Below are 23,867 nucleotides of genomic sequence, written 5' to 3'. Positions count from 1 at the left end.
TCTAATTCCATTACTTTATATATGTGTGAAATTCTCTATTCCTAGCTACCATCTTAAAATCCAGCAAGAGGATCAACTTCAAATCAGTTCCTTCATAACTTCCATCCCATCAGAAGGTGCTATTCTAACCAATTAATCTCCCCATTAGTTAGGTTATGTCAATCTTATAACAGGAGACTTAGCAAAATGATTAGAGTATGCATAAGTAATTTCCAGCAACTGGTTTCAGGCAGTCTTTACTTGGGTTCAAAAACAGTGCTTCATGCATTTACAATAAGTTACTACAGGTCACTGATGTACACAGACAAAAGCTAAACCCAACTTACTATCTTGACGCAGACCTCTCCTGGTCTCCTGGGCTGGGCAGTAATTAGTACCTTACAGGTTTGATCCATGGCCCAAAGAAGGCAGCCACTGTCAGTTACAGCTGGATTGCTGCAACACAGTGGAGGTAGCAAAGAGTTTAAGATCCACTGGGGCTGTAGCACAGCCCAGAAATTAAGACAAGGAGAGCGAAGCCTGTAAACGCTGGGGAAGGGGTCAAGAAGCACTTGTATTTCCTTTTATCTTTTCCATGAGAATGTTCCCATAAGTTATTCACTAAAAAAAAAAGTTAAGGGGCTGGCCCCATGGCATAGTGATTAAGTTCAGCAAGCTCCGCTTCAGCAGCCCAGGTTTGTGGGTTCGGATCCCGGGTGTAGACTACACCACTTGTCAGCCATGCTGTGGCAGTGACCCACATACAAAATAGAGGAAGACTGGCACAGATGTTAGCTCAGAGTGAATCCTCTCAGCAAAAAAAAAAAAATTTAAAGTTAAGGTGTTCAAAGGATTTGAAAAGGAAAGAGAGTGGTTAGCTCAGTGAGGAAGACAAAAAAAAAACCCCCTATTTTTGGTCATATCAGAAAGGATTGAGGGGAGCATCAAAACACTCACATGGATGCAAAAGCTCCAGTTTAACTAGTGCTGTTCTCCTTACAAGCCAGAAACTGTCTTTAACAAAAACACAGCTGGGTAGAATATGGCCATGGATAAGTCCTAGGCCAAATGAGGATTCCCACCTGGGGCAAAAGCTCACTTACAGGCATCTGAACTTAAAACATCACAGTAAGTGCTCGGTACAGAGGCTGCTGCCAGCTCCAGATAATTCTGAGGAAGCTGGGGTGACACTTCACATGGGCCGCCCCTGGGAACAGGGTTTGTTTCAGTTCTGGCTCCCACGTGGGTACCAGTGTGAAGCCTGAGGCACCTGCTTCTCTGCCTCCCACACACCTAACAGTGCACACACTCTGCTGACAAGTGCTGTTTGGTCCCACGCTGCTGTACTACGTGACTGCAGGACAATGCCATCCGCTCCATGTCCACTCAGCGCCTTGTCCCAATGTAGTTGGTGGAAAGCAGGACCACGTTGTGTAGCAAAAGGGACAGCTCAGCTTCTGAAAACACCATCAATGTTAATGGTTTGGCCAGGGAACAGTTTCCCTTCTAAGCACCTTGGTGTACAGGCCTTGAGACTACAGGCGGGAAGCCAAGTGCAGAGAGGTGTGACATTAACAGACTATTGTTCTCAAAGTTCCCCTGCTTCATTCCAGTCCCCATGAGTATGCTTTCCTTTCCTTCCACCCTATATTCATATCTACTCATCCTCATTTCTTGATTTCTTCATGTAATGGCAGTAGAAAATTCAGAGATGGTAATGGTACTAAACACCACTGTCACCCTTGGGATTCTTCTGGTAGAAACTAGTGCTCTGGGGACATTTCTCAGCTCCAAGGAGAGTAGGCCTACCCTGCTATTCACAGGCTTAGAAAGCATCACGGCCCAGCCAAAGGTTCCAAACAGGAGCCTCACAGGCCAAACCCACCCTCAGAAACTCTCTGTTTAGCCAATTGAGTGATTTTGTTTTGAATTGGAAGGCCTTTAGTCTAGTGCTGCTCTCCTGGAACAATTCTGCTTTCCCCCTCCACAGGACATTTGGAAATGTCTGGAGACATTTTTGGTCGTCAGAACTGAGGAAAGGGGGTGTGACTGCATGTAGTGGATAGAGGCCAGGGATATCACTAAACATCCTATGAGACACAGGATAGCCCCCACAACTAGCATCACTAGTGCTGAGATTGAGAAACTCTGCTTCAGACTAGCATGTTCTCACTCTCATGCTCCCACAAGCCCCACTACTCCCTCTTGTCTTGCTGAGTCTGCTTTACTACCTGCCTAGTTCCGGTAGGCTAGTGAGGTTGTGCCCTTTCAATTAGACATTTATGCTAGATAAGGGTCTTACAGTGCTTAATAATTGACTCCAAAATAATCTTAGAATAAAACAGAAAAATGACTTGGATTTTAGTGGCATAAGCATAGGGATTTGTCTTACCTTTCAGGCTGCAGGAAATCTGCAGCCATTCTCCCAGCCAAGTTCGACACCTGTCTTCAGCAACATGGGTAGAATTCAGGCCACGAAGATAACAAGCCTGTATCACTCAGAAGAGAAACGGTCCTTAATTATCACAGAGCGAGTATGCCAAGGAAGTGTAAATCAACAAATATTCCAAAATCTCCTTCAAATAAATTACAACCTCATCCCCACAAGAACCCTTTCAACATGGCAATCTGAACTATGATAGACAAGATTAGCAAAAAGGCCTATATAATCTAAAACAATGGTTTTTGAAGGGCCAGAAGAAACATAAACCAAAATTACTATGGGCAATTTCTTCCCATGAGTTAAGTTCACTGAGAAGAAAAGACATAGAAATGAGATGAGAGAATAAAAAACTTTGGCTTCGCTGTAACAAGCAAGACAAGGAGCTCTCTCTAAGCTCAGAAGCCCACCAAGGATGGAGGGTGACACTGCAATCAAGCTCTTACCGATTTCACTTCCTGAGCAGTCAGCTGGCCAATCCCCAGCTTTGCCAGAGCCTTGTCCAGGTGGTGAATCACAGTGGTATGAGTCTTTAAACGGTGTCTCAACAAGAGAGGAGGCAGATACGGTGTGAGAAGCATGGCTCGACTCAAGGCTTTCTGTGACACAACAACACAGGAGGAGAAAGCCATCAAAGAATTACCATAAGCAAACAGCGAAGCAAGGAGAGGCTGCGGAAAAGAGAAAGCCTCAAAGTGCTCACCATTTGCAAAGCATGGAGTTGGTTCATGCCCAGAGGATAGTTAGAGAAACAGTTTCTCAGAGCCAGGATATCATGTACTGCTGGGTGGGTGCCATGCTGTATCTTGGGAGAGGTAAGAGATTGGTAGATGTTAGGAAGGTCCTGACTAGCCCTCTTAGCTAGTTTTAGTGCAAACTGGATCTAACAAGATTCCTAGTTTGCAGGAAGGGTTAATTGGAGGAATACCTTGGTGCACAGCTCTGCCATATGCCACCGGAGTCCTGCATCAGAAATGAGGGGGATAACCCTTTCTAAACAACAAAGAATTTCTGGGTGGGACTGCTTCCGGAGAGCATGATAGATATCTAAGAAATCAATTTGTTGCTTTGGGGTCCAGAAATGTCGGATCAGAAGTTGCCTAGGAAACAGGTACCTAGAAGGAAAGGGAATTACAAAGTCACTTGCTGAAAGTGGCATCTTTCAAAGTGAGCTAAGAAGAAAGCATTTGGCAGACGCGAATACTAACTAGGAAGAAGAGATGGGGGCCCTACTTCCTTACCTCACTGTTCTTTTTTTGTGAATGAGTCGCAGACCAAGGTTTAAAAATACACTGAAGCACAATTTCAAGAAACATTACTGAGGTCCTGTGAAAAGCAGAAGCAGTGGAACAGCCTTGCACGCAGCATTCTGATACAATGACTCCTGAACTCATGGATGTGAACAGCATATTTGGGACAGAGCTGGAGAACTGCAGACGGAGCTGGACACTGTGTGTGATGCTGAGAACCTCAAACTGTAGCACAGGCTTCATGTGTGTGCAAAATAGAAGAGGCAAATTTGCCTTTTAATTCATTTCTCTACATGTGTGGTGGTGTAAAACCATGGCCACAAATTCTCTGGCACTCTTCCTATTGAGAAGTGAGGTCTATGTTCCCCTGCTTTTTAAATCTGGGTGACTGATTCAACCAACAGAATAGAGCAGAATGAGTCTTGTGACCTCCAAGGCTAGGTTATAAAATGCTGTGCAGATTCCTATTTGTTGGAACGCTCCCTCTTGGAGCCCTGAGCTGCCATGTAAGAAGTCCCACTACCCTGAGGCCACCACATTAAAGAGGTCACGTGTAGGCACTCTGGTTGACAGTTCAGTCTTCCAGCCATCCCTGCTAAGGCACCAGACATAAGAGTGCCTTAGACCATCCAGACTAGTCCATTTATCTGCTAAATAGCACTTTCAACACAACACGGAAGAGAAAAACCAATCACTCACCTACGCCCTCCCCAAATTCCTGACCCAGAAAATCAGGAAAATGGTGGTTGTTTTAAGCTGTTAAGCTTTGAGGTTGACTGCTACACGGCAATAGGTAACTAGAACAATAGGCAAGGTCACAGCTTACAAGTGTCACGTTTAGATATAAAGTAAAGCAATAAAGATTTTTGTTATCAGAATATGAAATGCATTTCTCTCCTGAAGCAAAAATTTGTCCCAAATTGGTAGGCCTCACAGGGAGTGGGTTGCTGCCTCTCAGGATGATGGAAAAGGTCACTATCTTATTGCACATCACACAGGGGCACCTAAGAGACAGGCAGAGTCTAGGCCACCTGCACCTACAGCTGTCCCAGTAACTCAGGGGTTACTGAGCGGCTTTCATGAACCTTGGGCTAACTGGAGCAGAAAGTTTGATAACCTCTGCCTCACTTCTAAAATACAAGGTTCTTCTTAAAATAATTTGTAATTTTTAAAAATCTACATGTCTTCAATATGCTGGGGACACAGAAGTCTGTACTCACATTAGCAAGAAGACCAGGTAGTTGGCAAAAGGTGGAATGGAAATAATACCTAGGAAAAGACACTTGGTGACATCTCGACGGAACTAAGCAGAAATAAACACAGATGCAGTTTTAATACAAGTAAGTTCTTAATACAATGGACAATCCCTCCCCGCCACTGTGCAGTAAACTTCCATCATGGCCCAGAAAAGGATCAAGGTTATTTCTATCTACCTCATTGGTAAGTTCTTTGAGGACAGAAGCCCTGATTTGCTCACTTTTGTATCCCAACTAAAGTCTAGTACAGGGCCTGACATCACACCAAATCCCTCAGTGAATTCCTCTGGATCTAGAGAATGGGTCCTAAATTCTTACTCTCAGCTTCAAAACTACCCATCAAGTCACCACCAAATACTACTTTCTTGCTGCCTTTTGGATCCTTGCAGATTTTTATATGTTCAGAAATGAACGGATTTTAGTATTTACAACTTTTATTCAGTAAGTGTGCCAGAAACTCCATGGAGCTCTGCTCTGGAGGGCTACACTCTGAATGAACCCATTCTGACAAATAATCTGACGTTCTTAGTTCAATACTTTGATCTCATGGCAAAGAGATCAGTGGAGAACAAGATAGGAAAGAAAAAAAACTTGCGATCTTGGTTAACTTTAGTTACTTCACCATGAACTTCTGGATATCTGCCCCCGGCCCATACCTGTCTCAAATGCTCCATCTCCCGGTATGAAAGTTGATGAAACTTTATATTGTGCTTCCACATATTTGTCTTTATTCTTCTAGCCTTTTTGGCATCAGCCCATAACATATGCAATCCTGCCTCATTAAAGTAGAGCACAGAGTATGATGTTATCCCAGGTTGAATCTTACCGCAGCCTCCTCCTCCAGGTTCACCCACAACACACACACTGGTCCCTCCCCAACACTACTCAAAATCACAGCTTTAAACTAGGTCACTTGAAACTCTTGTGAAGCCAACTTATTATCTTTTCTTTTCATCCTGTTCTCCCCCAGCACATCATCTCTCTTCCAGCCATGTTGGCCTTCTGTGATCTACTACGGAACGGTCTCCCTCTTCTGGTTCATTACTCACTCCCTTTCTAAAATAAAAATTCAAAGCTCCCTAACTTCACGAAGTCTTGCTCAATAAACCTTATATATTCTCCAACCAGGTATTAACTTATCTCCTTTCTATACAACACTTTTATAATTACTGTAATTCAACATATATCTACGATTGCCTTTTCTCTTTATAATAATTCTTACATTTATCTAGGACTTTAAAAATGCTTTCATATTTATGAACAAAATGATACAATGTCTAGGTTGGCTTCAAAATAATACAGGAGAGGGGCTGGCCCAGTGGTGTAGTAGTTAAGTTTGTGTGCTCTGCTTCAGCAGTCTGGGGTTCATGGGTTCGGATCCCAGGTGCAGACCTACACACTGCTCATCAAGCAATGCTGTGGCAGCATCCCACATAAAACAGAGGAAGATTGGCACAGATGTTAGCTCAGGAACAATCTTCCTCAGGCAAAAAGAGGAAGATTGGTGTGGATGTTAGCTCAGGGCCAATCTTCCTCACCAAAAAGAATAATAATGATAATGATAATAATAATAATACAGAAGGCGAGTGTAAAAATTCAATAAGATTGGCAGCCATGAGTTGATAACTGTTGAAGTGAGGTTAAGTAATGGAAATCCATTATATTATTCTCTCTACTTTTGTGTATGTTTAAAATTTTCCATAATAAAAGCCTTAAAAACCAACCAACCAAAATGCTTCCAAATCCTTTTCTCACTTGATCTGGTTATAAACCTGGAAGCAGACAAAGCAGCCATTCTTATCTCCACTTTACAGATTTTGCAAGTCCATAAAGCTAGTAGTAATTATGATAATATTCAGAGCTGACGATGTGGTAGTTTATTGTAACTGGTGTTACGGTAAAGTATACAGTAAAATAATAGCTATAGCTACACCTACTCTTAACCAGGCCCTAAGTACTTTACATGTATTGATTTATTTAATCTTCACAACCATGTGGTCAATAGGTAGGTTCTACTATTATCCCTATTTTAGAGATGAGAGAACCAAGGGACAGAGAGGCTACGTAACTAGTCCAATCACACAGCCGGTGACAAGCTGGGGTTTGAACCTAGGCAGTCTGGCTCCAGAGTGGACATTTGACACTACATCATCTCCTAGTAACTTGCAGAACTCTTGTTTGAACCAAAACATTCACAAACCAAGTATATGTAGTGCTATTTCCACAACATGCTACTTAGCATAGATTTATGACAAGCATTAAATCACATTTTCTTATGGGCCAAGTCAACTGATAAATCACAGGGCAGATCTGTGCAGCCATAGATCCCTGCCCTGGTGCATGACAAAGAATTTCTACTATAGTCGGATGAGTGCTTACGAAAAGTGTAAAAATACCTATATTCCCTCTGGGTGTTGTCAGAAGTCGTTTCTCCTAATATCTTTCTAGAAACATCCTCAAGAAGTGCTAACTTATAAGACTTAGTTTAATGCTCAAGTATTTATGAAACAGAATAATTCCAGCTCACACCCCCATAGAATAATCTGTAAAAGATCCTACTTCTTCTAACTCTGACATTGCCCAACAGCTGATTCAAGGGATTTCTATTTTAGTTTTGTTTTTACCTTTCATGAAGATTGTGTACAGGACATAGAAGCGGGGGAAATGACGACCCAAGAAACGATGGTATTTCCCATTAATCACTTTTGTCTTGGTTACCACATAAGAGATCAAGTTCTTCACATCTGTCTTTGGAGAAAGGTGAAGCTTTGAAGACCTAAAAGGAAGATCAAAGAGACTATCTGGGAATCAGTCCTGGAAGCCCCTTCACACCTGGGGTCGGTCCCTAATGTAGAACACTCAGCCTCGGAGATGCACGCTAAGACTTGAAACTTCTGAAATCCAAGGAAGATCTTGGGATCAAGGAGAGAGAAGCAATCAGACTGAGAAAAACAGATCAGGCCGACGAGAGGCCAGGCAGGAAGGGACGTCGAGGAGTGATAACAGTCTGCAGAGAGCGCAAGGCCTGAGGGACAACTGGAGAGGCAGGCTAAGGCCAGAGAGAGGCGGCGTCCAGGTATGTAGCGATAAAACCTGAGCTGAAAAAGGGAGGCTGACAGATGAGCTCAGGACACGCGGGGGATTCAGACCATGTGGGGCACTGAGAATTGAAAGGGTCAGGAAGCCAGGTCACTAGCGGGGATTGGAGCGCGAATTCTGAGCAGAAGAATAAAAATCCCGGGGCCAGGGTGTGGACCCCTGAGAATTAAGAGACAGCATGCAAAAATAAGGCTGAGACACTGGAAGGGCCTGAACGCCAAAAATGCTTTTCTCTCTCCGGGTCCCTCACCCAGGGGCCCCCCAGGCCAGGCCAGAGCGAACGAGTTGCAGCTTCCGGGTGACATAAAGTCCAGGGGTGACCGCCGAACCCCACAGAGCGGCCCGAGCCCAGCACACCCTGGAGAGCGCCATCTTCACAGCGAGGGCGGGGGAGAGGAGAAGAGGTCATCTTCGGGTCAGCGTTCGCCTTCAGACGCATTCGTCCGACAACGCATGCGCCGTTTCCTGAGCGCTGATTGGTAACCGCAGACCGCTGGCCTCGCGCTACCCCGGCGGGGAGCCGACGCTTACACCGAGTGCGAAAGGACCAGGATTGGGTGCGGGCGGTACTTCGTGGTTTAAAGGCGCCGGAAACGGGCTGTCCCCGAGGGAGCGAGGGTATGGGTGCGCGGTTCTGTGTTTGGGCCTGAGGACGTCTCCTCTTTGAGGGTCTAAGGACCACACCCTCGATTCCCCAGGGCCTCAGAGCTTCCCAGCGCCGCCCTTGCCCCTCTCCGTACCCTGGGCTTCCGGGCCGGGGCGTGGTGGCTGGCAGATGTCGGTTTGGCAGTGCCCGGGGCCACGGCGCCTCCTGCGGGCTGGGAGGACCCGCGGCGCCCCCTGGTGCTGGCGGCGGGGCCGGGCCCTGTCCTTTGCCAGCCGCGGTGAAGGCGGCGAAGATCGGAGGCCTGGGAGCGGCCCCTGTGCGGACTAAGTCCGCTTTCTCCTGTTGTCGGCGTTTCCCAAACGAGGTTTGTGGGACAGTGTCTTCCGTTAAACGCCTGCTGAAAGACCACGCTCCGGTCTCAACTTAAATGTCACTTTTCTGTGACGCCTTCTCTGACCAAAAGGACACACATTTTCTCCCATCGCCCTGTGTGTTTTCCGTATAGCGCGTACCGCTTCCATCGTTTATACATGCGTCTCCTTGTTGGGCCGGATTCCTGAACCAGACCGAAGGCAAGCAGCTTCTTGCCCTGTTCGCTGCTGTACCCTGCCCCCAACACTAGGTGCCATGCCTGGCTCATAGTAGGTGCTCAATGAACATTTTTAATGAATTAATACCTGAAACCGGGAGGGATTCCCAGAAGTAGCACTTGAGCTGCCTCCAAGAGTTAACAGTCCTGTAGAGTACATCAGTTACCCTCCATGGAGGGCAGTAGAAAGAGCATCCCGTTTGGAACCAGGGGATTTGGTTCCAACATCGGCACTGCTGTTTCCTTAAGTGTGTATGTGACCCTGGACTTGTCACTTTAGCTCTGAGTTTATTCCCTCTGTAATAGTGCTTATTTTGTAAGAGTTTGTGAAGATCCAAGGAGAAAATGGGTGTGAAAGCTCCGCATCTGTATAACGCTTTATATTAGCCTAGGCTGTACCTATAGGTTGTACGCTCACACAGTCAGAGGAAAAGTTCTGTAACTGGGTGGATCTCTGAGCGTTAGGTAAATGGGGTGGGTGCAATCAAAGTTGACTAAAACATGATCTCCATCTTTAGGCAATTTCTAAGTCCTCTCAACTACTATGCATTTCTCAAGAACGTTCAGCTGTAAAATTCTAGAACAGTCCTGGAAAGAAGGCTCTCTATGCTAGGAAACATTGGCCTTTCAGTTCTATTATAGGCCAAGCAACTTTATGCCCCTGGGCTTTTTTTTTTTCCAAAGATTGGCACCTAGGCTAACAACTGTTGCCAATCTTCCTTTTTTTTTTTAAGGATTGGCACCTGGGCTAACAACTGTTGCCAATATTTTTTTTTTCTGCTTTATTTCCCAAACCCCCCTGGTACATAGTTGTATGTCTTAGTTGCAGGTCCTTCTAGTTGTGGGATGTGGGACGCCGCCTCAACGTGGCCTGATGAGCGGTGCCATGTCCGCGCCCAGGATCCGAACCTTGGGACACCGCAGCAGAGTGCGCGAACTTAACCACTCAGCCAGGGAGCCGGCCCCAATGCCCCTGCGCTTTTGCACCTGTTGCTCTTTGCTTGGAATTTCTTCCCTCCTTCCTCCTAGCTTGTCTTTCAGGTTCCAGCTGAAATGATGATAATGTCTAACATTTATCCAGCAGGTACTGTGTGCCGTCATTGTTCTTAGTGCTTTACCAGTAGTGAATCATTTAATCCTCACTACAAATTCATGAGGTAGATGCTGTTGTTTGCTCCAGTTTATGAGGAAAGTGAGGTTAAGTAACCTACTCAAGATATGAGTCAGGATTTGAATCCAGACGTATTGGCACGTGAATTACTGCTGCTGTGTATATAAACAGCACTGTTATAGGAGACTCTTTCTTAAGCCCACAGACTGAGGGTCTCCTGTTACTTAAAGTCATAATTAATTAGTTGTGGCATTATACATGTAATGACCGTCTCCCTATGGGATTCTAAGCTCACTGTATTTCTAGTCCCTCTCACAGTGCCTGGCACACAAGAGGCATTCATTAAATATTTATTAAATGGGTAAACATATGCCTGAATATAAGATAATATTTTACCTCTTAAAATAGTTCCTCAGAAAGGAAGTTGCCTTATATTTTGTGTTCTTATAAAGTCTCCTATTGTAGTCCATGGAATCTGATTTTTCTAAATATGATATTTTGTTTTGAATGCAAGTACTGTTTGGGGAAGGTGAAGCCTGAAATAACCTCAGTTGATGCCAGTTTTGCAAGCTTATAGAGGTCACTGGATGGACTCACTTAAAAATACAAAAAGGAGGCAAAAAAAATTAACAGATTTAGTAAATGGTTCTGGACTTAGGAACTCACAGTTTCAAGTGTTAAAAGTTGTTGCTAAGAAGCCTTTTAAAAAGCAACAGAAAGAGGTTATATTGTGGAGATCAGGAATATACAAGCATAGCATGAATTAGAAAAAAACAACTGTCCTCAAACAATTTAGATTTGTGTGAGGATGACATGATCTCCAAATTGGAGAGTTGACCATAGAAGTGACTTAAATGATGATGAAGGCACTGATAATTTGAATAAAATTGTGTTATAAGATCTGAATGAAAAGCATTATCTCTAAGTAAATATTTTATATATGATTTAAAATGTGTTTATGCTAAATATGCTAAATAATATTAGACAAACGGTCACAAATTAGTAACTATTTAAAATATACATTTGACCATTTTATATATATCAAGTTGACCAAAAACTATTTTTTTAGTTCTTCTTTTTGGGAAAACAAGGCATTACCTTATATTATATTTGGGCACATTTGTTAAAATGTACAATATATTCTATTAGGTGTTTTTTATTAGGTATTAGGGGACACAAAGATGGGCTGATATAAACTTGGCACATGTAGAGAACAAGAAGAAAACTAACTTGGCTGAAACAAATGGTTACATGTTAGGAATAGTTCATTTATTCAGTAATTCCACAATTATTGAGCATCTTCTCCAGGGCACGCATTGTTCTTCTTGCTTTGGGTAAACCAGTTGTCTTACAGATAAAGATTCCAACCCTAGTATAGTTTACATTATAAAGTGATTGAAGGATATGTTTGGAACACTAAAGCGAGTCAGGATCCTCACATGTGGAGATTAGAGATCTGGATTTGATTTGAAAGGTTCTGGAGAATCAATGCATTTTCCCCGGGGGAATGACAAGATGAAGGTGATGTTTTGTAAAGATTAGTCTAGAGTTGTATCCAGGATGGATTACAGTGGGAAGAGGCTGGAGGTTAAGGATATCAATAAGGTTATTATAAGGATGTGGACAAGAGAGAGTGAGGAACAGCCAAACTGCCCCAAAATGATGACCCAGATTTGTGGTGCAGTAAGATTAAGTGGTCCCAGATTTGTGGTGCAATAAATGAGAACAAGATTTGAGCGCCCCAAAGTCATCTGTCATTTAGCTTGTCATCAGCATTTGCTATTCCTTCAGCAACATTTGAGGAACTGCTCTGTAGCCATTCTGTTAGCTTCCAGGAAAATAAAGGCAAATGAGAGGTAGGCTTTTCCCTCAGAAAGCTCAGAGGTTTAGTAGAGAAGATTGACATTCAAAAATAATTGTGCTGTCATGTGATAGGTGCTGTAACAGAGAAATGTCCAAGGTACAGTGAGAGTTTAAACAAGGAGTAGTAAATCGATAAATTCTGGTGGTGGTGATGGTGGTGGGTGTCCAGATGAAGAGAAGTCAGGTTTGAACTGGCTCGTGAAGGATAGATTAGAGACTGACTGGCAAGTACTAGGAGGAAGGTCTTTCTGGGAAGAGTGCACAGATAGGAGAGACTGAAACTTCAGGGAAAAATAAATTTTTTTTTTGCTAGTAGAGATAACAACTGCAGGGATTTGCTATCTTTAGATACTAATTCATTGAGTTCCACAGGCTGGTTTGGCACAGGTTACTCTTCCCAAGGCACTGAATAAAACAATCCCAGGATGAAAGAGTTTTAATAACCAATGGTTAATACAATTTTATGATGCTCTCTCAGAATTCTGAGCAAGATTAAAACTTCTTAATTGCATTTCTTTTTTCTTCTGTGTTAAAAATGTTTTAAAAGGAAAAGAATAAAAAGTACTGTGTCATCTATGTATCCACCAGCCAAAATGAATAAATAGAATCATACCTATTTTCTCCCAAGTCCCGTTTCCTTTTCTTTCTTTAGGTATCCCCTTTATTATCAGTCCACTTTTAATAATTTGAATATATATATATATGGAGATGTATATATAACAGTTTATATATAAACAAATAGTATATGGTATGTTTTAATGTTTTAAAATTCATATAATTGGTTCCATGTGGCATTTAGTTTTCTGTTTTGCTTCCCTCAAATTTGTTTTCAAAATTCATCCATGTAGACCAAGTTCATTAATTGTAGCCGCTGTGTGGTGTTCCATCACATGAATACACTCCAATTTATCTGTTTGCTACTGATAGACATTTACGTTGCTTTCAGTGTTTCATTATTATAAACACTACCTTGCAGGGAACATCCTGGGATGTGTCTCCTTGTTCTTATGTATGAGAGTTTCCCTTAAGCAGTGTTTTCAGAGTGTTTTTTTTTTAAACCGTAACTCGTAATAAGAAATTCATATATGTTCATAATTCATCAGTTCATATATGAAATAAAAGTTTAACAAAATAATACCTACTTTTGCTATATGCACTCTATTTCCTATTCTATTTCATTTTTGTAAAATGCTGGGCATGACCCTCTAAATTGACTTCCTGACCCACTAATGAACTGAAAAACACTGCTCCAAGGCAGTAGGCTTTCTGGATCAAAGGATATGTGCATTTTCAACTTGAGTACATTTTGTCAAGTTGCTCTCCAAAGTAGCTGTGTCAGTTTTACAGGATATGAGAGTCCGAGTTTCTCCATAGCCTCGCCAACACATAAAATGGTCAGATTTTTAAATTATGTATATATGTATACAGTAGATGTGAAATGAATCTCATTGTCAGTTAATTTTGCATTTTCCGCATTACTAGAGTAGATTTTTGTATGTATTATTGGTTATTTGAATTTCTTCTTCTGATAATTGTCTATTTATACCTTTTGTCCATTTTTCTGTTAGGTGGTTTATCTTCTTTATTATTATTTTTGGTTTGTAGGGAGTCCTTTACAGATGCTGGATACCAATTTTTTTCTCATATGCATGTTTGTGGCAGATATCTTCTCCCTGTTTCCCCATCTGTTTACTTGTATTTTAACCTCATTTAAAATGTCTGTTATGGAGTTTTTAATGTTTGTTATAGTCAATTTTATCAAAATTGTTCATTATGACTTCTGCTTTTTCATAATTTGATTTAAGAAACTCTGTCAAGATCATAGAGATATGCTGTATTTTTTCAGATAATTTTGAAGGTTTTGTTTTACAACTTTAGGTCTTTAATTCATCTGGAGTTTATTTTGCCTATTTCTTTTCTGTCTTCTGAAACTTCTGGGGCTCACACTCTGAGTCTTCACCACATTTCTTTCTCACTCTAGTAATTATCTTTGGCACTCAAGGCATTTTACCTCCTCCCTCAAGTCTTTCTCGTAGAAATAACAGAATGAGACTATATCCGAGGCCCCAGCCTTAGAAAGCAGCTCTTTGAAGGCTTGTAAAGAAGAAGCAAGCAGCAAAGATGAGGTGAAGGGAGTCATCGGGAGGAATCTCTGCAGAAGACAATGTGCAAGGGTTCTTTCTCCTTCACACCAGGAACTTAAGGATTCTGGAAGAAGAACTATGCTTGTGGGGAGAAAAAAGCGTGTCTCAGAGGGCTGGCTCTGAAAGGAAGTGTAGACTCCTGACAGGATCCTTACAGCCTACTCTTACAGCACTCCACACCTCCTTTCTTACTTAACCTCTCTTTCCTACCTGCGAGCCCTGTGAGCTTTTTCTGTCTTGCACTAGAAAATTGCAAAACTGAGGCATGTAGAGTCACACGGAAGTTGTTGGTGAATCTAAGATTAGAACCCAGGGCTCCTGACCATCAAACTGAAAGCTTTCAGGGGAGTCCAGCTGAAACCAATTTGTGAGAGATGATGACTTGTGAGAGAGGAGGTTAGCGTTTCCAGAGGAGCCGTGTTCCAAAGTTACAAGAAGCCGCCTTTGATTTCTAGTGTAATCATTGCAGTCATAATCATCATCAAACAGCCTTTATCAGTGCCTGCTTGTAATGGGCAGTTAAGGTAGAACATGATCTAAGAATGTTCACACTCAGTGAAAATTAATATAAACAGATAAGCAAAGGACATACCTGTAGGACAATAAAAAAAGGTAGACCAATCTAGCTACTGTGGACAGCAAAGCATTAACATTAAACACATCAGAAGTCAGGGCAAATCATGGATAAGGGCATCACTGGGTGAAGAGCAGAGCCCAGTGGGGATTGGTTATAGGGGTTCTAAGTTCAGGGAAACTGCCGCCGATTAGGGAGGGTGGGTCTCTTGCTTTCTGACTTTTCTCACTCCCTTCCACCCTCCACAGACATGCCCCACCCCAAGCTTTTCCTCTTCCAGGCAACATAACCCTTGCTAAGGCCTGAGATCAGAGGAATTTTTACTTTGTGTTAGTCCTTGGCCCTGAATAGGGGGACCTTTACCCAGCATCAGCAGGAACCACCCTCTGGAGCCACTTTGTGCTGCCTGGCACGTCCACAGCAATTAGAGCAAAAGGACAGAGGTAAGAAGACTCCTGGAGGGAAGTGCTCCCCACCCAGCTTTGGCGGGTCACCGAGATCTCTCCCACCAGACTGATAGTCACTGTAGTGCATGGTTCATTGTTCCTCCCACACCAGTTACTGAGCTTCCCCTGGGTTCAATTTCTATGGGAAGAAAGAAGCCCCTGCTCGAGGTCCTCTCAGTCCAGCACATTTACACATTCAGCAAGATTCATAAATGTCTTACCTAGCTGAATCAATAATAGAAAGACTTCAAGGGTTTTGCAGTTTAATATCACTGTCAAAATCACTGTCATCACTGTCATATGTTTAAATGTAGGAAAACAAAGGATTAATATGTCCGCATACACATGCAAATGTACATATTAATAAACGCACATGTATTCTCCAGGGGGGAGATGCTGGCCCCATCTCAGGTGTTCGCACCTGCTCTTCCCTCTCCCTGGAAGTTCTTCCCCAGAGAGCTATTCACGTGACTTGCTCTCTCACTTCAGTCAGATTTATGCTTTGGGTCACCAATTGAGGTCTTCCCTAACTGTCCCTTCTGAGATAGTCCTTATCTCTGGCTCCTGCTGCCTCTTACCTTGCTTTTTATATTAATTTTTTAGTAGAATTTATCACTCCCTGACATAGACTTATTGACTTGTTTCTTTATTATTTGTCTCCCCAACAGAACATACGTTCTCTGAGAGCAGGAACTTTCTATGTCTTAATCATTGCTATATTCCAGTACGTAAAAGAGTAGCTGGCACATAGTGGATCCTCAATGTTGTATTTATTAAATGAGTGAAATGTAGTGGAACAAACGTAGGTGTTTGTGTGTCTTTTCTAATGTTGTGTGATGAAGTTAAACGGAAGAGACCAAGAAGTCTTTCTAAAGTAATCCTATTCAGCTTTAGACACTTGGTCATTCGGAACCTCTGACCCCATCCCTTGAGATTCCCCCACCAACCTCTTTTTCAGTCCAGGTGACTCAGGGAGGGCTGACCACACCACCTAGCTCCAGGGGTCATCTTGTGTCCCAGGCATCCCTGGGCACGGTTTTGGTTTGGGACTGGGCTCATGACCCAAGCTAGGTATCAGACAGCACCCTCCCTGAGACTTCCACTGGAACGCTAAGAGATACTCTACCGGCTAGCTGCGAGGATCACGTCAGCCCGGAGCAGATGGTGGCTGTCGATCCACCATGCAGGGAGAACCTGCCAGAGAATAAACCTGGGACTGAAGCAGAGCCCCGAGTGAGAGAGAGAAAGAAAGAGACAGGTGGACAGCGGCTTGGTGATATTATCTGAGTGCCCAGATCTAGCCCTGCCCAGAGCTAGCTGTACCATTGGGTTCCTCAGTTATGTGAGTGCTTCAGTTCCCTTTGAGCACAACCAGTCTGAACTGGGTTTCTATCACTGGCAATCAAAAAATAAAAAAACACAAAATCGTGCCTAATGCACATTCAGCTGTATAATTTATACTACATCATTTTTTCACCAGTTTACTGAATGACACATGCAGGTTTTGTTTTTTTTTTTTTTAAGATTTTATTTTTCCTTTTTCTCCCAAAGTCCCCCGGTACACAGTTGTGTATTTTTAGTTGTGGGTCCTTCTAGTTGTGGCATGTGGGATGCTGCCTCAGCGTGGCCTGATGAGCGGTGCCATGTCCGCACCCAAGATTCAAACCAGTGAAACCCTGGGCCGCTGCAGCGGAGTGCATGAACTTAACCACTCGGCCACGGGGCCAGCCCCGACACATGTGGGTTTTTACATAAAACTTTTGGACATTTTTATAGTTTACGAAATAATCTTGTATATATGTATCAGTTAATTTTAACACAATTATGTGAGGTAAGGCATATGTTATTCTTTTAGTTGCTTAGACTGAAGCTTAGAGAAATCAAGCAATTTATCCAACCTCACACAGCTAATAAATAGCACAGCTGGAATTCTAATGTAGGTCTTCTGGCTCTAAATCCAAAGCCTGTTGTATGGCTCTCCAATGCTTTCTTAAGTGTTTATAGAGTTTCTTCGTGAATTTATTTTTTGTCTCCCTTAATGGAAAAGAAGCTCACTTGAAGACGACTGTGCTGTTTGCCTTGAGTCTTCTTTTAATTATACAGCTTCCTGGAATGAGTGGGTCTCAGAGTAGATGGTTGGCTCTCACTGACTGTAAGGTTAGAGTTTGCCAGATCTGCTTTCTCTCATCAAGGAGCTTGTAATCAGCTGACTGAAATAATGCATATGTATTACAGTAGTATTTTTCCACCTTTTTTGACTGATATACAGTAAGAAATATATTTTACATAAGCCCAGTATACACACACACACACACACGTTAGTAAAATAGTTTCACAAAACATTATCTACTTTAGTACTTGTGATAGTACTTCTCTGATATTTCCTATTCCATTTTTTAAAAATTCTGATTGTGGGGACTGGCCCCGTGGCTGAGTGGTTAAGTTCGCGCTCCACTGCAGGTGGCCCAGTGTTTCGTTGGCTCAAATCCTGGGCATGGACATGGCACTGCTCATCAAACCACACTGAGGCAGCATCCCACATGCCACAACTAGAAGGACCCACAATGAAGAATATACAACTATGTACCAGGGGGCTTTGGGGAGAAAAATAGAAAAAATAAAAATCTTAAAAAAAAAAAATTCTGATTGTGACCCACTAAATTGATTTCATAATCCAATAATGCATTGAGACCCGGTTTGAAAAGCACTGTTATGGGTCACATATATGTAAAGTCAAATCCAAGGCAAAGTTCAATATCACAGATGTTTACTGAGTGCTAGTGATGTGCTAAGCATATTGCTAGGTGTAGTGAATGATATAAAAATAATGTATAGCTATCTTTATGAAGCTTACAATCTAGTGACAGGAATTAGAGAATAAACTCAAATAATTAATGAAAGGAAAAATACTTGCCCAAAAAAACCCACAATGATTCAGGAGCAGAAGAGGTCACAGCCTGTGAGAATCAGGAAAGGCTTTAAGGAGCTGGCAGCCTTTGAGTTAGATCTTGAAAAATAGACAGGATTTCAGTACTAGAAGTGTGAGTGGAGGTAACAGCAGGAGCCAAGGCACAGGGTCAGGCAAGCCCAGGGTGTATTTGGGGAAGAGAGAATATGAAATTCAACTGAGATGAAGGGTTTAAATGGTGGAGAGGGGGGAGATGAGGTGGAAAGAAGGCTAGAACCATGGTGTGGAGAATCTCGGATGTGAGAGGAAAAGTCTATTCTGTATTTAAATGTGATAATATGTGTAAAACATCCCCCATATGACATGAAGTAGGCACTCAATGTGAGCTCCCTTCCACTTCCTTCTCCTTTGCTCTGTAGGCAACAGGGAGCCACTGGAAGTTTCTAGGTAGGGAGGAGAAATGATCAGATTGATTAGGGGGATATTGAGGTCAGAGCAGAGGAGGCCTAAGCAGGAAAGTGGCAGTTGAAATACAAAGAAGGCGACTATTGACCTTGTGCAGGTAGACAATAGCAATTGGCATTATTTGATGTGAGGGAGGATGAGGAATCTATGATGACTTCCAGTTTTTTTTTTTTTTAAGGATTGGCACCTGGGCTAACAACTGTTGCCAATCTTTTTTTTTTTTTTTCCTGCTTTATCTCCCCAAACTCCCCCTGTACACAGTTGTATATCTTAGTTGCCCGTCCTTCTAGCTGTGGGATGTGGGACGCTGCCTCAATGTGGCCTGACGAGTGGTGCCATGTCCACGCCAAGATCCGAACCCTGGGCTGCCGCAGCCGAGCACATGAACTTAACCACTCGGCCACGGAGCTGGCCCTGTGACTTCCAGTTTTTAAGTCCCAGAAACTGGAAACAATAGGGAAATTGTAAGAACCAGCTGGTTTGAGTAGAGAGGAGGATAGTTTGGGACATGGCAATGTTGACTTTCTAGCTGGACATCCAGGGAGAAAGTGAGAGGCAGTTGTAACTCAGGTCAAAAGGCTATAGAGAGTGGCCTTTAGGAATCATCATCAGGAAGGTGAAATGGTACCGGGGCTATGAAGGGATGCTGCCAGCGTTGGAGTCCTCCCTGAGGATACAGCAGTGAACAGGACAAAGTCCTGGCCCTCAAGGAGGGATACAGACAAACAGCGAAAACAATTCCATGGAATAGTGCTATGGGAAAGGGAAGACTACCGTATATGTGTCATAGGACTACACACAAGACGTATCTCACTCAGACACTGGGATCCCAGAGGCTTTTTGGAGGCAGGAACATGTAAAGTGAGACATCAGTGGTGAGTAGGAGTTAGCTAGGTGAAGGATGGGCAGAGCAAGAATGTTCCAGCAGAGGCACAATATGTGAAAAGACGGAGGCAAAAGAGAACATTGGTGCATTTGGGGAATAAAAAGCATAGGAAGCATCCTTATGAGGTTGGTATCATACCCACTTCAGATAAAGAAGTGGAACACAAAGACTTAATAACTATTATCTAAAGTTTCCCAGCTGGCTGGACCTGGACTCCAGGTCTATTTTACCCTTAAAAGTTTCTTTCCGTTACTCCAACCTGTCCCGTGAATGTCTCTAATGCTGAGTGGGTTCCTAGTATTATTACATTGAAATTGCAGATTGTGCAGAATTAGAAGAGGACGAAGGATTGAATTTAAGGAATGCCTACTTTTAAGGAGTAGGAGGAAGAAAAGCAGCAATTGAAGGAAGTAGGGAAAGAGCAATTCAAATAGGAGAACTACCCAGAGGGTGCAGTATGACAGAAGCCAAAAAAAGACAGTTGTAAGAGGAAAGGTATAACATTTCAAATATGGATAATGTTGAAAAGTTAGTGGGTTCTGATTGTAGATGGCCAATGATGATCACATTTAGCTAACAAGAAAGTAATTCCTAGGGTGGATAACAAAGGGTGGAAAAAGAAATGAGTGTTAAGGAGGTGGAGTGAGTGCAGATCACTTTTTCAGAAACACTGATTTTCGGTTACGGGAAGAAGTAAGAAGGGAAGCTGACTCTGAGATGGAGGCCGTAGGTTTATTAGGAAGTGATCTTGGGATCAACACTAAGGAAGCCAGTCTGTGCAGAAATCAAGCTGTGATGCAGGACAAAGGTTCAGCCAACCTTCAAAGTTGTCCCTGCATTCTGTGAGTGAGATGAATCTTCATGTTCCTACATAGATCGGTCATTTGATGTGGGTTGCCTGAGAAAAGGGCCTGACATGACAGCAGAGGGCCATCTGCCAGCAGCATTCACACTCCAAACAGTGGGGGTAATAAGCCCTTCTTTCTCAAAGGGGGTCCTGCCTGTGCATTCCAGCATTTATCACAGGAATAGCTTACAAAGCTAGCAGAGTCAGGGGAGGAATATTTTTAGGATAGATAAGACTCAACTTTGGAAAGAGATACATAAATAAAAACAGACATATCCTAATCATTATTCTTTATTGCCTGACAACGATGACATATTAAAAAATGGGACAATACATTTATGGAACACCTCCTATATAGCTGCCCTTTGTTAGCACCAGGTGTACAAAGATAAGATAATCTCCCCTATGGCGAAACTCAGAATTTAGTGGGAGAAGAAAGCATTATTTTATTTGTGTTTGTATCTGTATCACCCAGCCTGTGCCTGGTATGTAGCAGGTTTTCAATAAATATATGCAGGCTGAGTTAGTGCTAGAGCACAGTAATAAGTGCTTGGGTAGCCCTAGAATGTAGGGCTAATGCTGCCTGGAGGCGTCATGGAATGCATCACAGAAGGGGATATTTTAAGGGAAACTTGAACAATAATAATAAAAATGAAGCGTTTCCCAGGTAAGGAAGAGGAGGGGTGGGAGGACTTAATTCCAGGCACTTGTTTCAGAAAAAACAAAAGCATGAAAAAGAATACTTGAAGAGGGGCCGGGCCGGTGGTGCAGAGGTTAAGTTCACACCTTCTGCTTCTCGGCAGCCCGGGGTTTGCCGGTTTGTATCCCGGGTGCGGACATGGCACCACTTGGCAAAAGCCATGCTGTGGTAGAAGTCCCATGTATAAAGTAGAGGAAGATGGGCCTGGATGTGAGCTCAGGGCCAGTCTTCCTCAGCAAAAAGAGGAGGACTGGCAGTAGTTAGGTCAGGGCTAATCTTCCTCAAAAAAAAAAAAAAAATTTAAAAAGAATACTTGAATAGTGGACAGAAGGAAAGCATGGAAGGAAAAGCCTCCTAGTTAAATAAACGGCATACATGGTACAGATATGCATTAACATCTATTCAGAAATGAGTTGGCTATTGTGGTAACGTGGAATGTTCAGTGCATTTACATCAATAGGATTTTATGAAAGAGATCATTTTCAAGCTAGATTTGAATGGAAGGGAATTGGTTTAGGTGTACAACATGGAGGCAGTACGGGATGGTAGCTGAGTGCTAGTTCTTGGATCTAACAGGTTTGTGTTCAAAGCCTGGGTCTACTTAACCTCCCTAAGACTCAGGTTCCTAATCTGCAAAATTAGGTTCCTAATTTCCTGTCTCACAAATTTACTGTGAGGATTAATTCATGTTTGTGATGTGTTAAATACAGTGTTTGACACACAATAAGAATTAGACTAAAGTTGTCAGTTACTATAAGTGAGAACTGGGGACCTAGAAGGCAAGAGGGGAGTGTGTATATTGGGAGAAATTGCTGAGTAAAAGAAACAGTGGGATTATGGTAGAGTCTCATTGTAAAATCCATTCCTATTTTTGGAATTCCTAAACTAAAATAGGGCTTTTTCCTCCAAAACTTTAAGTCATGGATGACTTCATATGTACTTCTATTTTCCCTTGAGGGAGAACAAATTGGCACCCAACCGGATCTAAGGCAGCTTTGCCTTAGGGAACTTGACTGATGTAGACCAAGGACAAGGAGAGAGATCAGGTTGTAACCATATGACTTTTAGTGCTTGAGGGATCTTCATGTGGGGTCCAGGGCAAAAGATCCACAGTTCCTGCTACTGCCTGTGTATGTAGGAGCCAGAGTCCCTTGCTAGAAGCCTACTTTGACTCATATGAATTGATTACTGCTTTTCTTACTTTTCCATTCTAAGGTATTTATCTGTCACACTGATTTGCATATGTTTTTATGGTACTAAGCAGATTTTCTTTAAAACTACCAGTAAATTTCCTGAAGCCAGCAACTTCTTCCTTCCAGTGTCCTACCCCATTCTCCTCACCCCACCCCAACGCCTCTCCTTTCCTGGCTTTGCCTCCAGCTGGTCTACTAAACTATTTGCCTGAGGCAAATTCCCCCATTCTTTCATTTCCACTCGGCCAGATTGAGAAATTCTGGGCTTGCTCTGGACTGTTTATAGTCTCAGGGTGTTTTTTGGTCTTTTTTGTTGTTGTTGTCTTTTCCATCAGGCACTGAGTCCTGGGTTTGCATGGCTTTGTTGTCTGCCTGTGAATCACTGATTGACCAGGCTGATGCCAGCGGGTCCTTCCGATCCCAAAGGACAGACCAGGCGGCACTTTCAATCATACTCTGAGACTCCTCATAATTGCATTGGTGCTGCACGTACCTATCTGGAAAATAATTGTGGACTGTCAGGCTTGGGGTTAATTGGTTTCGGCTCACGTCTCAGGGGAGCAGAGTCCTAGTGCACAAGCAGCCCTGGTACAAGTGCCCGAACCGGTTTCACTCCAACAGGAGTGGCTTCCTGAAGAAAAGCAATTGCTTTTACTCTACCCCTTTCATCCACTGGCAGTCACAGGCCAGCCTCCAGCTCCTGCCAAAAGGGACACAGATGAAATCTGAGAACAAACGTTTTCAAACTCAACTGTTCATTAATATCCAGGAGTGGCAGATATACGATGCTTCCCTTTTCGTGGCAGGTCAAAGATGAAATTTGATTATGCTTTGAAGGGTGTGGTTTTGCCTTTTGAAATTCCCTGCTGCGTCGTTACCAATGTCTTATCCAGAGGAATTTAAAGTGTCCTTATCTAACCAAGGGAGGCGCACTTGTCTGCATATATAGAGACAAGAGCCGGCATTGGGAAAAGTCAAACCATTCTGCAAGATGAAGAAGCAGCTTAAGACAGAGGCAGCTCCACACTGTGAGCTAAGTAAGTAGCCGGCAAGTTAGCAACAGCTCAGAGAAGTTGCCCAGCTGAGCAGACCTGGAAGGGCCACAGGAATGGCTCCAGCCCTTTTGTTTTCTAGTTGCAGCAGAGGTTTCCAAAGGAAAGCTTCTGGTCTGGAGGGACTTCATCAAGCCTTTCTGAAACTCCCCGGATGTGTTATAGAGATTCTCAGAACTAACTTGTGCATTTTCTTTTCTCTCCAGGAGAAATTGTCTATAGAAACCAGCCTGTACCAGATAACTGATGATGCCCGGCCCAGTTTTTTTGGTCCCTGAGTCTGTTTTTATTTTGTACTTTATTTGGATTTTCCTTTTTGCAGTTCACTCTGCTTTTCTCCTCTCTTGGACTCTTTTCCCAACTAATAAAATTTTCTCCTAGCAGTTTTTACTTGAAGAAAGAAGTTGGAGGGGTTTATGCTTTTCCTTTCTAGGCCTAAGATTTGGTAGATAAGCTTC

General features: G+C 42.9%; 2 protein-coding genes across 9 annotated transcripts in view; one reads left to right on the top strand and one right to left on the bottom strand.

Moving 5' to 3' along the window:
* Positions 1-220: 220 nt before the first annotated feature.
* Positions 221-8,785, bottom strand: LETMD1 (LETM1 domain containing 1). 5 transcript variants are annotated; one of them, XM_008512364.2, is made up of 9 exons: positions 8,275-8,775; positions 7,550-7,701; positions 5,582-5,697; positions 4,890-4,972; positions 3,348-3,534; positions 3,123-3,224; positions 2,866-3,018; positions 2,372-2,468; positions 221-1,436 (listed from the first exon to the last, which is right to left on the bottom strand). In XM_008512364.2, the coding sequence occupies exons 1-9, from the start codon at positions 8,394-8,396 to the stop codon at positions 1,366-1,368; spliced, it is 1,083 nt and encodes a 360-aa protein (XP_008510586.1). In that variant the 5' UTR covers positions 8,397-8,775; the 3' UTR covers positions 221-1,365. The 5 variants fall into 5 exon arrangements, with proteins under 5 accessions (XP_008510586.1, XP_070477443.1, XP_070477447.1 ...); XM_070621342.1 differs by having other exon boundaries at positions 8,382-8,775; XM_070621346.1 differs by lacking the exon at positions 5,582-5,697 and having other exon boundaries at positions 8,275-8,785.
* Positions 8,786-23,024: 14,239 nt separating this feature from the next.
* Positions 23,025-23,867, top strand: part of SLC11A2 (solute carrier family 11 member 2) — a 47,420-nt gene continuing 46,577 nt past the window's right edge. Inside the window, exon 1 of one of the 4 annotated variants that reach the window (XM_008512384.2) lies at positions 23,025-23,394. In XM_008512384.2, the coding sequence (XP_008510606.1) occupies positions 23,349-23,394 (46 nt within the window). In that variant the 5' untranslated portion in view covers positions 23,025-23,348. The remainder of the gene's footprint in view (positions 23,395-23,867) is intronic. The other 3 variants (XM_070621299.1, XR_011540424.1, XM_070621300.1) reach the window with 3 other exon arrangements.

The sequence above is a fragment of the Equus przewalskii genome, chromosome 5 (assembly GCF_037783145.1).
Source record: "Equus przewalskii isolate Varuska chromosome 5, EquPr2, whole genome shotgun sequence".
NCBI classification, from domain to species: domain Eukaryota; kingdom Metazoa; phylum Chordata; class Mammalia; order Perissodactyla; family Equidae; genus Equus; species Equus przewalskii.
This window is presented reverse-complemented; position numbering and strand designations above follow the sequence as displayed.